Below are 12,882 nucleotides of genomic sequence, written 5' to 3' on the forward strand. Positions count from 1 at the left end.
GTGAATCTAAAAAAAATCATGATCCGAAAGTCAATTTTAAAAAATGACCACACGTTTACACCAACTCCAAAGAAACCCGTGAATCCCATATTTTGCATTGAGAAAATCATCCAACCATTCATTTCAAAATCAGCCCCCATTCAACCATTACATTGAAAAACAGTAAGACGGAACAGCATTTTCAACGAACTAAACCATACATTACACAAACCATTTGAGATTGTAGCCAGTAGTCAACATTCAACGGTTTACGTGTGTAAGCCGAACCAAACAAACACTCGAGATGCGTTGCATGCGCTAACACAAATCACCGAGTCATGTCCACGTAAGCCTGATTCCCTCGGATACGGATTGGCTACCCCCCCTGCCACCAGCCCCGTGGCTGGTGGTCGGTGCTCTGTGGGGCCCACCATGATGTATGTGCTTCATCCATTCCGTTGATCCATTTTTAAAGATCATTTTAGGGCTTTATGCCAAAAATGATAGGAATATAAATATCAGTTGGACCACACCACAGGAAAACAATAGTGATTGGATATCCACCATTAAAATACTCCTAAGGCCCATTGTATTGTTTATTTGACATCCAATCTGTTGATTAGGTCATACAGACCCAGATGAAGGGAAAAAACAAAGATCAGCTTGATCCAAAACTTTTATGGCCCCCAAAAATTTTTTAATGGTCGAAGTTCATTCAACACTTTTTTCTGTAATGTGGTACACTTGAGATTTGAATATATTTCAGTTTTGGTCTCATACCATTAAATAATCTAGAAAAATAGATGGACGGTATGGATGAAACACATGCATCATGGTGGGGCCCACAGAACACCGACCACCAGCCAGTGGCTGGTGGCAGGGAAGTAGCCAATCCGTTTCCGACTCCCTCTCCCTCACGAATCCTTTTTCTTTCTTCCTCTTACGGCGCACGAAACCGTGGGTCCTGTACCTATCATTATCTTTAGATGAATTTACAAACATCGAAAAAATAAAATAAAATCAATGGCTCTCATTCTACTCTAATAATCAAAGGTTAGGATCATTACTGAAGCATAATTATAAAATGTTAGGTTATTTACAGCAGTGTATAGATTATGGACGGCTCAAATAATCATAAAGTTTCATCAAGTGGGCTCCACACGGTGACGACGCACGTTGGATCCAGTGTCGCGACAGACGCAAAACGAAAGAGCGCGCTTTAATGTCCCAGCTCTCCAGTATATATTTGACGATTCTTTCAGTGGTATTCATATGTCTGAAGAAAAGTTCCCAAAATTACAAATACACCCTTCCCTCTTAAGAAAAAAAAGAAAAGATCCCATGCAAACCATGGCACCCAAAACCGTACGCCCTCATCTCCATCTCTCTCTCCTTCTCAGCTTTTTCTTCCTCTTCTTCTCTCCCACGCTTTCATCATCCACATCAGAATTCAAAGCTATCTACAAAGATCCTACGGCTCCGATCGAAGATCGAATCTCCGACCTCCTCTCTCAGATGACAATGCCTGAAAAGATCGGCCAGATGGCCCAGATTGATCGTTCCGTCGCTTCCAACGACGTCCTACGTGATCTTTTCATCGGTCTGTCCATCATCCATCTTCTCCTTCTTGGATCTGTCCTGAATTTCAACTTCATTTCATTTATTTATTGATTTTAGGGAGTGTGTTGAATGGTGGAGGAAGCGTACCGGCCCCCAACGCTACTCCGTCGATGTGGGCGGATATGATCGACGACTTCCAGAAATCGGCCATGTCATCAAGGCTCGGAATTCCGATGATCTACGGTACAGATGCAGTCCACGGGCATAACAATGTTTTGGGGGCCACCATCTTTCCACATAACATTGGCCTCGGAGCTGCAAGGTAAGGGGTTCTTGAAAGATAATCAGTGCTGTAGTGTAAGTCTTTCACCATTTCTTAAATTGTTGTGAGTACGATTCATCTACGGTATCCATTGCTGTTGCATTCAAGAACGTGGGCCACCATCAAGATCACAGCGATCGGACGATCGGACGTGGTTATTCAACGGCTGATATCAGTCTCGATTGATGTAGATGTGGGCCGCACATGGTTGCTATGAATCACCACCATTAAGAAATGGTGCATAAAGCATATATTAGTCTTGCATGTGTTGAAATTATGATAGAATTTATGTAATTTATCCATGCATCCATGGTTTCTTTTGAAGAGACGAGGATTTGATGGTGAGAATTGGAAGGGCCACTGCGTTGGAGGTTCGAGGGACGGGAATACCATACGCTTTCGCTCCCTGTTTGGCTGTAAGATTTTCGTGATTTTCACTTTTCCTTTTTTTTTTTTTTTTTTTTTTTTTTTAATTTTTAAAATTTTAAATTTAATTTAAATTTTTAATTCCTTTCTGCAACTAGGTGTATAGGGAATTAGGTGTATAGGTGTAATAAAAAAAAGGGTGTATAGGGAGTGAATTAGGTACGGCCCTGGCCTGTGCGGCCCTTACTGTGGGGCCCACCTTGATGTATGTATTATATATCTGAACCGTTCATCCGTTTTCCCAGATCAATTTACGATGCGAACCTAAAATTAAGTGGATCAAACTCTCAGGTGGACCATACCGTAGAAAAAAGTGGTGATTGACCATTAATGGGCTACATAAGTTTTTAATCAAGCTGATGTTTTCTTTTACCCTTCATCTAGGTTTATTTGACCTTATCAATAGGTTGGATGACTAATAAAAATTAAATAAATGTTACTTTGGGTGCTAAGAAGTTTTTAATGGTAGTACTCTCAATCACAACCATTTCCTATGAAATGGTCCACCTGAGATTTGGATCTTCTTAATTTTTGAGTACATGACATAAAAGGATCTGGAAAAACGGATGCACGGAGTGGATATGGAATACGTATATCAAGGTAGGGTCTACGGTAAGGCTCGTACCCTCGCGGGTCAGGCCGGGGCTACACCTAAATCGCTTCCAGGTGTATAGGGCAAGGCGCGGATTGGGTACTACCCCCGCCGGTTCACCTTCATGTTAACGGTTATATCCCCACCGTCAATCCATTTTTTCATATCATTTTAAGGATATAATATAAAAAATAAGATGGATTCAAGGCTTAAGTTACCGTGACGGTTAATTGCCTTACAACCTGTTCACACAGACCTGGATGAAGGGTAAACACAAATATGAGCTTATCCGAAATTTATGTGACCCCGAAGAAGTTTTCAACAGTAGATGTTTAATCTCAACTGTGTGGTCCACTTGAACCATGGATCTGCCTCATTTTCAGGCTTATTTACTAAAATGATATGAAAAAAAATGAATGAACGGTTTGGATAAGACCCAAAAATCACAGTGGCCCGTGAGGGTTCCTACAGGGCCTACCGTCATGTGTTCATCACACCCACTCCGTCGGATGCGGATTGCATACTGACTCGGCCAATATCGAGTCGCTACTGGACGGTGATATGTGGGACCCACACAGTACATCCAATTTGGATAATTATTGTACAGTACTAACCTAAAAAATGAGTCCGATCCAAAACTCGCAATAATGGTGATTGAACACCCACCGTTGAAATAATTACTGTTTTTAAGGGTGAGAGTTCAATCATTGGTCCACTTGAGATTTGATCTACTTCATTTTTGGACTCATGTGCTAAAATAATGATCCAAATTTGATGAACAACATAGACAAAAAAAAAAAAAAAAAAAAAAAAAAAAACCATTGTGGGGTCCACAGAGCACCGTCCAGCAGCAACGTTGCTATTGACAGCGTCAGTACGCAATGCACGTCCCACTCCGTCAATTATGCGATCCCATCAGGAACATCTAAAAATCAGGTGGCCCACACCATGTCAAATCATGACTAAAACTTCTGAACTCACCTCGCGTGGCTTACTTGATTTTTGTAATGGCCCCACACACAATGAAAAGTGTTTTGGATGGTTTTCAATCGGTCTGATTTCCTGGATACCGGGGGAACAGTGAATTTGAAGTGGGGCGCCATATATCTGGAGTGTATATGGCCCCCACATCACCGTTGGCCCACAAGCGTCGGTGTAGAATAAACTATTATATAAGTGGACTGCACGGTGATTGAATGCCTGCCGTTAAAACCTTCCGTGTCTGACCTCACAGGTTCGATGGAAAATAAACATTATAGGCCCTGCTAAGGTTTCAACGGTGGTTGTCGTTATCCCAACGGTTTTCTATGTTGTGGTCCACTTAGCTAAGGTTTCAACTGTGGTTATCGTTATCCCAACCATTTTCAATGTTGTGGTCCACTTGATCTTACGCTGTGCTGTATTTTTGGGCTCATGCCTAGGGTTGTACATGAGCCAAGTTAGCTTGAAAAGCTTGACTGGCTTGGCCCGATCAAGCTCAACCTGACTAACGCTCGAACGAAGGCCTGAGGCAAGCCAAGTTTCATAGGACTTAACTCGTTTTGAAAGCAAGTTGTGTTCGATCGCAGTTGATCTTGGCTTAATTTGAACTTGGTTTGGTTAGAAGCTCGAGTTGGAGCTTGGCTCGATTCAAATATATATTATATTATATATGAAAATAAAAATAAATTAATATAATAATTTAATATAATTAATTAATTAATTAAATATTTGATTTAGGAGTTGGGTCGGTGTGGGTTATAATAATTGGGCTGGGTGGCTATGTTGAATCGGGTGCGAGTTGAGTTGGGTTAGAAGCAAGCTTAACTCAACTTGACATAAAGCTCACCTCGGCTTAATCTACTAGCTCGCTTCATGCTCAACTCCAAATTTGTAAAATATAAGTAAGTTCCGATGATAAGCACGAGCTTAAATTCCAGGAGAGCACGGAACAAAAACAAGCCTGCTATGTGTACAACCCTATCATGTCTTGAAATGAGCTTGGGAAGCGGACTTAAATGGATGATGTAAAATTGATGAAACCGGATTTACTCAAAATAAATGAACTCCTTTTTTTCCTAAACTGTGATGATCCATGTCATCATTGCTATATTAAATACAGTCTCATGATGTGGTTCAATCATATCCCGTCGTCATTGCTACATTAAATGCAATCTCATAAATCATCTTCCATTCATGACAAACAGACGATCGGGACTCAAAACAGATACGTCAAGGGGACGCGGATTAGATACTGACACCTTGAGTAGCGAGTACGCGACTGAAGTGACGTCACCAAGCGCCCACTATGATGCATGGTGTGGTATCCACGCTTTCCATCCATTATATTATTTTAGGGCATGAGCCAAAGAATGAGGCGGATGAAAAGATACAGTGGACCCGCCACAGAAATAAGTGGGGAGAGTGATTCCCACCGTTGAAACTATCAGAAGGCCCATTATAAGTTTTATTTGAAATCCAACCCATTCAAAAGTTGAAAATGATATGAAATAAGGTAAAACAAAAATATCAGCTTTATATGAAACTTTCGTGGCCTTTAGAAGCTTTTAATGGTGGGCGGCACTATCCCCACTGTTTCTGTGCTGGGTCCACTGGAGATTTGGATTTAATTCATTCATTGGATATTACCCTAAAATGATCTTTACAAATGGATGGAAGGTGTGGATACAAAACATAAATTATGTGGGCCCATGGAACTTGGTGACGTCACTTCAGTAGCCAGTCTCGCTACTCAACCTGTCAGTAGCTAATCCGCGCCCCATCAAGGGTGGGCAAGACGCTAACCCCACCTATATCAGTGGGGCCCACAGTGCTTGGTGAAGCCACCCAATCAATTTCCAGGCTAATCCAGGCACGAGAGGGATAGAGCGTAATCTGCGGGTGATTAAGAGTTCGTTTGTCGCGACTCAGGAACAATTGTCTGTCGCTGTCTTGATAAATTTAGAGAAATGAGAAGAAAGTTTCAATGGTTCATATTCGATTCTACAAATCGAAGGTGAGGATCACCGTTAACACTTGATTGTGAGAGAGTGGCTTAATTGATAACGAGGGACGGTTCAGATAATCAGACCATCTTAGCATGAATCCAGTGGTGATTGATCGTCGGTCTCGACGGAGGTAAAAGGATTTGATAGGACGCGGTGGTTTTTTACCCGTGATGATCTGAACCGTTCATGTTCACATTGCTAGCTTATAGAAGCTATGATCTTATAATCATGTTTTATTTATGACCCTACCCTTGACGCCTGGATTTGAATATGAGCCATTTAAATTTTACTTTTCAACGGTCCAATTTCATCTTCACAAACGACCATCCACTCAACCACTCAAGGGTTCCGTAACTGACGGTCGTTGAATCTTCAATCTCACCAATGTTTTGGAAGCATGCGTATGTTGGGGAATCTATCTCCCCCTCATCTCCGGTGGAAATCGGATTGAGTACTGAGTTACTCAGTACGCTTTTATCGTACTGATTAAACTCAGTTGCGCCCACTGTGAATGTACGTGGTTCATCCACACCGTCCACCCATTAAACTCAGTTGGGGAATCTATCTCCCCCTCCTCCTCCCCGGTGCGGTTCAGCCAGGTCATGGTCCAAATCCTCAAACGACTTAATTAATTCAAGGCTTTACTGCTGGAATGGTTCAACCTGAGTGTGACCTTGCTATCATTAGGGCACCCCTGATTCTCCTGGTCCGCTTATTTGTTGTCCAACCGTGATAACGGCTCAAGTGGGTCATGGTTCGATTGTTGGAATGGGAAGGTCCTCTTGGTCCTTCCATTATTTTGACTCTGTTTCCTCAAAGGCTATGTATTGGAGGGTAATCGGACTCGGGAGGGTATCAATGAGATTCTAAGGTTTCTAAATCATTCAAAGATTTCAAAAGGTATAGCAAGAGTGAGATTTGAGGTTGTTCGAATCGGATAAGCTATCATCTATCACTTTGTGCTATGGTTTTTTTTCAAAAGAATTTTTTCATATTAAATCGTTATGTTATCTTTATGTTTGTTTGATGCTATTGAATTGCTATCTTAAATTCATCTCTGTGTGCTTCCGCAATCCCCCATCAATTAAGGCTATATCGACTACTCCTCACCTACTAGCGCTAACCGTTGTCTTTAACAACAATATCATCTCTCTCTCTCTCTCTCTCTCTCTCTCAGCCTTTCTTACCACGATCTTTTGCATGATAGGATGATGAGTCAACAAATTCCAGTCGGCTATTTTGGTTGGTGAGTCAGCCATAGGGTTTAACTCGGTTGAAAGTTGTTAAATACCTCTTAAAGAAATTATCAAGCACTAGGGTGAATGCCTCTACTTAAGCCCCGTTGCCCTATGCAATCTATCGTAAATCTTCTCACAAGTTAAGAATGTGATTCACAGTGTTTGCTAGAGCTGGTTGAGAAGAGGATACTGCCTCCACGTATACATATTCGTACACATATTCGTTTCGTTGTTCCTCGTCTGATGACTCATCCGTAACCTCAGGAGATTACTTGCCTTTTTTGTCTTCGAACCATATTCACTCTTCCATAATCTTAGGGCTTATTTGGCACCTTGGATTTGGGGGGATTTCAAAGCTCCTGGTTGTTTGGCACTACAAAATAACTGAGTTTTTCAAATCCAGGGCGTTTAAAATCCCCCTCAAAGAAGGGGTTTGAAATTCACGTAAGAGCTTGGAATACATCTAAAATCCTTTCAAGAATTACATGTGTAACATGTATGTCACCAGACTATTATTCTATCGAGCACATGACCTACTAATGATGTCCCAAAATAATTACATTATCAATTGCATTACTTTAATTACTGTCATATAATGATCAACACCATCCCATCATTATTCATGTAAATCAATGGTTAAAAATAGTTGGTTAGTCACTCAGATACGATTTTGTGCTTGTGGCCCATCCGGGACTTAAAAATGACAATGCTCAACGTTGATGACGTCGGCTGGGCCATTCGTAATGAGCCAGGCCCAATACATTAAGATGAGCTAAGCTGATTAGTCCAAGAGCCGGGCTTCACCTCTGGCCCATTGCCAACGCTAATGATTTTTCATGGGCTTTTTTTTTTTCTTAGGTATGTCGAGATCCAAGGTGGGGCCGATGTTACGAAAGCTACAGTGAAGATACAGAGATTGTCCGAAGCATGGCCCAGATCATCAAAGGATTACAGGGTTCTCCACCCCAAGATCACCCAACAGGCTACCCTTTTGTAGCCCAAGGGTAAGTGGGGCCCAATTTTTTCCTTCTAGGGTTGTTGAATTTTCAAATGGCCCAGCAAATCGGCCCATGAGAAAAAGGACCATGGCCCATTCCAATCCCAGCCCTTGCCTAAGGTGGACCGGGTCCCCATTTACCATGCAAGCCATAGGCCCCTCTAACAAGATCAATCATCTTGAAAACAAGCTTCATCCACTCATTGGATGGGCCACACCTGTATGTTGAGTCCTGCTGTAATCTATCCATCTATTCCAGGGTGACCCACCTGAAGATCTGACCAGTCTGATTTTTGTGCTACGTGATCTTGATGGTGGGACCTAACGTATGCACGGTACAGATTTTCTGCATGGTGCACGTCGTGTGCAAATTAGCAAATGACCCGTCGTTCATGCAATCTGTGAAATGTGGGGCAGGGGCAAGAGCGTGGTCGGATGCGCCAAGCACTTCACGGGCGACGGTGGGACCCAAGGAGGGGTGAATGAGAACAATACCATCGCGACATATAAGGAACTGTACAGTGTCCACATCCGGCCGTACATCGATGCCATACGTATGGGCGTATCTACGATCATGATCTCCTACTCGAGCTGGAACGGTATCAAGATGCACGCCAATGCGTACCTCCTCACTAGGGTCCTCAAAGAAGAGATGGGCTTCCAGGCAAGTTCCTCGATTTTTTATTTTATTTTATTTTATTTTTTTATCAAGGTGGGCCCATGGTATCAATGGTCGTGATCGCTTAGTGGGCCCCAGTTGACGGCTCATGGTGGGAGTTACCACTTTAACGGTTCTGATCAAATTGTGTGTGGTCCCATTGCAGGGATTGCTGATCTCAGATTGGGAGGGCGTCGATCGGATCGCGAGTCCTGCTGGATCGAACTACGAGGAGTGCTTGATGGCTGCGATCAACGCGGGCATAGACATGATCATGATCCCGAAAGATTATCAACGGTTCATCACGGATCTGACGGACCTGGTTTCGTCTGGCAAGGTCTCAACTGCCAGGATCGACGATGCCGTCAGGAGGATCTTGAGGGTCAAGTTTGCATCAGGGCTGTTCGAGCAGCCGATGGCCGATCGATCACTCCTCCACATGGTGGGACATGAGGTGGGCCCCTGATCACGTTGCAATCACCCACACCATATATTAGGGCTGAAAGTCGGGCGGTTTGGGGCCCTAGTCCAACCCCAGGTTTACCTCAACCCTAACCCAACCCAACCTAACCTGATACGCTGGATAAATCTTGAAACGAGACATGACCCACAACAAACAAACTAAACTATGTGGTTCGATCAAAATGTATGTTTTGACTAAACAGTCATGGATGAATTGACAATTCCAATTCATTGGAAAAGGAAAGAACTAGAATGTATCTATCTCGAAACAAATGAAAAGGATTAGAAAGATAAAACATAGGAGTACGCGTAATCGGACCGTGGGTTAGGAATTCTCAACCCATTCTTGACCCAAGCAGGCTCGGTCAGGTTGAACCGGTAGATATATGCTAATATTTTTATTATTACATTAGTTTATTATATTTTAAGTATACGTCTTATTTTTTATACCTATAATTTTATTACACACACACACACACACATTTATCATAAAAAAGTTCATTTTTTCTAAACAAACAAGTTAAAGTATAGGATAAATATTCATTTAAAAGTTTTATTGTGTATCAAGCAATTTATTTTGGAGAGAGAAATCTGGAATATCTTGTTCGCTTGAGTAATTGGAAATGACATCGACCAATGAAACCCGACGGCATTGGAATTTCCTGTGCCTTCAACACAAACGATCCATACTCAATTATAATTAATTTATAAAGAATTTATATATTGATCGGGTTCGAGTTGTGTTGGGCAACTCGAGACCTCAACTTGAGCCCAACCCAAGTTTTATTGGGTTAGTGTTTGTATGGCCCAAGCTCAAGACCAGACCCGATACATCCTGCCCAATCCCAACCGTCGGGTTGAACCCGCCTAACTTTCAGCCCCACCGTATAAGTGTGGTAGGAGCTTTGAGTGACCACTGTGATGCTTATCCATACCGTCCATCCATTTTTTCCTATCATTTTGGGATCAAATCCGAAAAATGAAGCAGATCCAAGGCTCCACAGGAAGTAGCGGTGACAAAGATTCTCACCGTTGAAACTTTTCTAGGGTCCACTGTGATGTTTAATTTCCATCCAACCTATTCGGAAAGTTACAAAGCCCTGGATGAAGAGAAAACACAAATATCAGCTCCATCCAAAACTTCGGTGGCCCCAAGAAGTTTTCAACCGTAAGAGTTGAATCCCCATTGTGTAGTCCACATATGTCTTCGATCTACCTCAAATTTGGGCTCATGTCCTGAAATGATACGAAAAAAATGGATGGACGGTGGATTAGACCCATACATCACGTCCTGCTTCGATCCACAATTTTCTCAGCATTAGTAACACGTATTTTTTTAAATTGTTATGGTACAAATCAGGAGCACAGAGAATTGGCTAGAGAAGCAGTACGGAAGAGCCTTGTTCTGTTGAAGAATGGTAAGAAGAAGAAGGAAAGGATGCTGCCATTGAGCAAGAGGGCCCGCAGAATTCTCGTCGCTGGGACCCACGCGAACGACATCGGCTACCAGTCTGGCGGGTGGACCATCACTTGGGAAGGTGGCCAAGGAAACACCACCACTGGTAAGTTGGGTGATATGGTGGGTCCATGAGTGAAAAGTCCAGTGAATGGATGGTTAAGATCTACTTAGTTGATGTCCCCCACGTGTATGGATGCCTGGTCAATGCTATGTGGGCCTCACCATGATCTATTTGTTTTATCCACACCGTCCATTCATTTTTAAGCATCATTTTAATAACATAGTAGGAAATTGAGGCAGAAAAAAATCTCAGGTGGACCACACCATGGGAAAACAGTAGTGATTGAACGTCTACCATTAAAAACCTCCTAGGGCCCACTGTAATGTTTATTTGACATCCAACCTGTAGATTAGGTCATACAGACCTGGATGAAGCAAAAAAACAAATATCATCTTGATCCAAAACTTTTGTAGCCCCAAGAAGTTTTTAATGGTGAGAGTTCAATCAAGACTCTGTGGCCCACTTGAGATTTTTTATCTATCTCAGTTTTGGTTTAATACCATAAAATTATCTTGAAAAATGGATGGACGGCATGGATGAGACACATACATCATGTTGGGGTCCACAGAACACCGACCACTAGTCATTGGCTAGTGGCAGGGGGAGTAGCCAATCCGTTTCCGGGTTGGACCTACTAGTTCGTCCACTGGGCCGGTCTTGGGCCTTCTGTTTAGGCCCATACGTGCTTGGGCCCGTCTGGGCCTCTTAAATAAAATGACCAATATATCATCAGGACCGTGGCCCACTCATGATAATTTCTTTCGTATTCAGGGACGACGATCCTGGGAGGGATCAAGAATGCAGTCAGCAAGAGGGCCCAAGTGGTCTTCGAGGAGAAGCCGGGCCCACATTTCTTCGAGTCCAACGGTAACTTCTCATACGCGATCGTGGCCGTCGGTGAGGTCCCTTACGCGGAGACCCAGGGTGATAATTCAGAGCTGACAGTCCAGCTTGGTGGTGTGGAAACAATCCAGACCGTATGCCGCAACGTGAAATGCGTGGTGATCATAGTGTCGGGTAGGCCGCTGGTCATAGAGCCGTATGTGGATGCGATGGACGCACTGATTACTGCATGGCTGCCGGGGAGCGAGGCTGGCAAGGGGATTGCCGACGTTATCTTTGGTGACTATGATTTCAGTGGGAAGTTGCCGAGGACATGGTTCCGCCGGGTGGACCAGCTGCCGATGAACGTTGGGGACCCGCATTATGACCCATTGTACCCGTTCGGGTTTGGGCTCCGTATGGGTGTTCGGCCACGCAAGCAAACGGGCATTCTTTCATCATCATCATCATCATCACCATCTTCATCTTCTTCTTTGTGATTTGTTACGTTGTGATCAATGCATGGAGTTTCACACGTGGACATATATATATATATATATATATATATATAGAGAGAGAGAGAGAGAGAGAGAGAGAGAGAGAGAGAGAGAGAGAGAGAGAGAGACATGTATACATGCACATTGGTACAAAAATATATGCACTGGGCTATCAATTGCTCAGATCGTCTGTTGGGCTTTTGAGCCGTGTTTGGTATCGTGTAGAAGGCCCAAGGACTGGGCTCAAACCTTAAATTCAAGATCATCTATTAATCGGGCCTTGCCCAAGCCTTAAATTCGGGTTCTGTTCTTGGAATAATTCAAGGATTGGAGATGTGAACCGTATGATGTACACTAATTTGTGAATGGATCGGGTCGTGGAGTACTTGCACCCGGGCTTATTAGGTTCTTAGGTTCGGGGCTTGTTTTTATGACACAGACATGGGTCTGATTGGGTCTGGGCATCCATCAGGTCTTTGGACCTTAGTTTCGAGTTGGATTCATGTAAAATAAGATCATTTAAATGGTTGGGGCCAACTGATGGGTGGATTAGATTGGACACAAATGTGGCCCTTTTACACATGCATGATGTGCAGGGCTATTTTTACGTATGCATCACTTGGCAAACATCATCGAAATCAATCGATCAAAGTCGGATAGGTTTTGTCTGTTACACGATCTTTTTCATAGAAATTTTAGGGTTTCTATTCCATCTATTTTCCTTTTATAAACTTGATTAATAAAAGGGTTTGACCCAAAACTAATTACTGATTTTCTATCAACAGAAACTAGGGAAACAATGGGTTGTTCGGATCCGTAATA

General features: G+C 42.9%; 1 protein-coding gene across 2 annotated transcripts; it reads left to right on the forward strand.

Annotated features, from left to right (window-relative positions):
* Positions 1-1,186: 1,186 nt before the first annotated feature.
* On the forward strand, positions 1,187-12,597 carry LOC131227341 (uncharacterized). Of its 2 annotated transcripts, XM_058223125.1 has the most exons (9): positions 1,187-1,265; positions 1,427-1,579; positions 1,657-1,861; positions 2,187-2,277; positions 7,963-8,108; positions 8,519-8,765; positions 8,926-9,213; positions 10,582-10,783; positions 11,513-12,597. In XM_058223125.1, the coding sequence occupies exons 1-9, from the start codon at positions 1,202-1,204 to the stop codon at positions 12,061-12,063; spliced, it is 1,947 nt and encodes a 648-aa protein (XP_058079108.1). In that variant the 5' UTR covers positions 1,187-1,201; the 3' UTR covers positions 12,064-12,597. The 2 variants fall into 2 exon arrangements, with proteins under 2 accessions (XP_058079108.1, XP_058079107.1); XM_058223124.1 differs by having other exon boundaries at positions 1,234-1,579.
* Positions 12,598-12,882: the final 285 nt, after the last annotated feature.

Source organism: Magnolia sinica, chromosome 15 (genome assembly GCF_029962835.1).
Source record: "Magnolia sinica isolate HGM2019 chromosome 15, MsV1, whole genome shotgun sequence".
Lineage (NCBI taxonomy): Eukaryota > Viridiplantae > Streptophyta > Magnoliopsida > Magnoliales > Magnoliaceae > Magnolia > Magnolia sinica.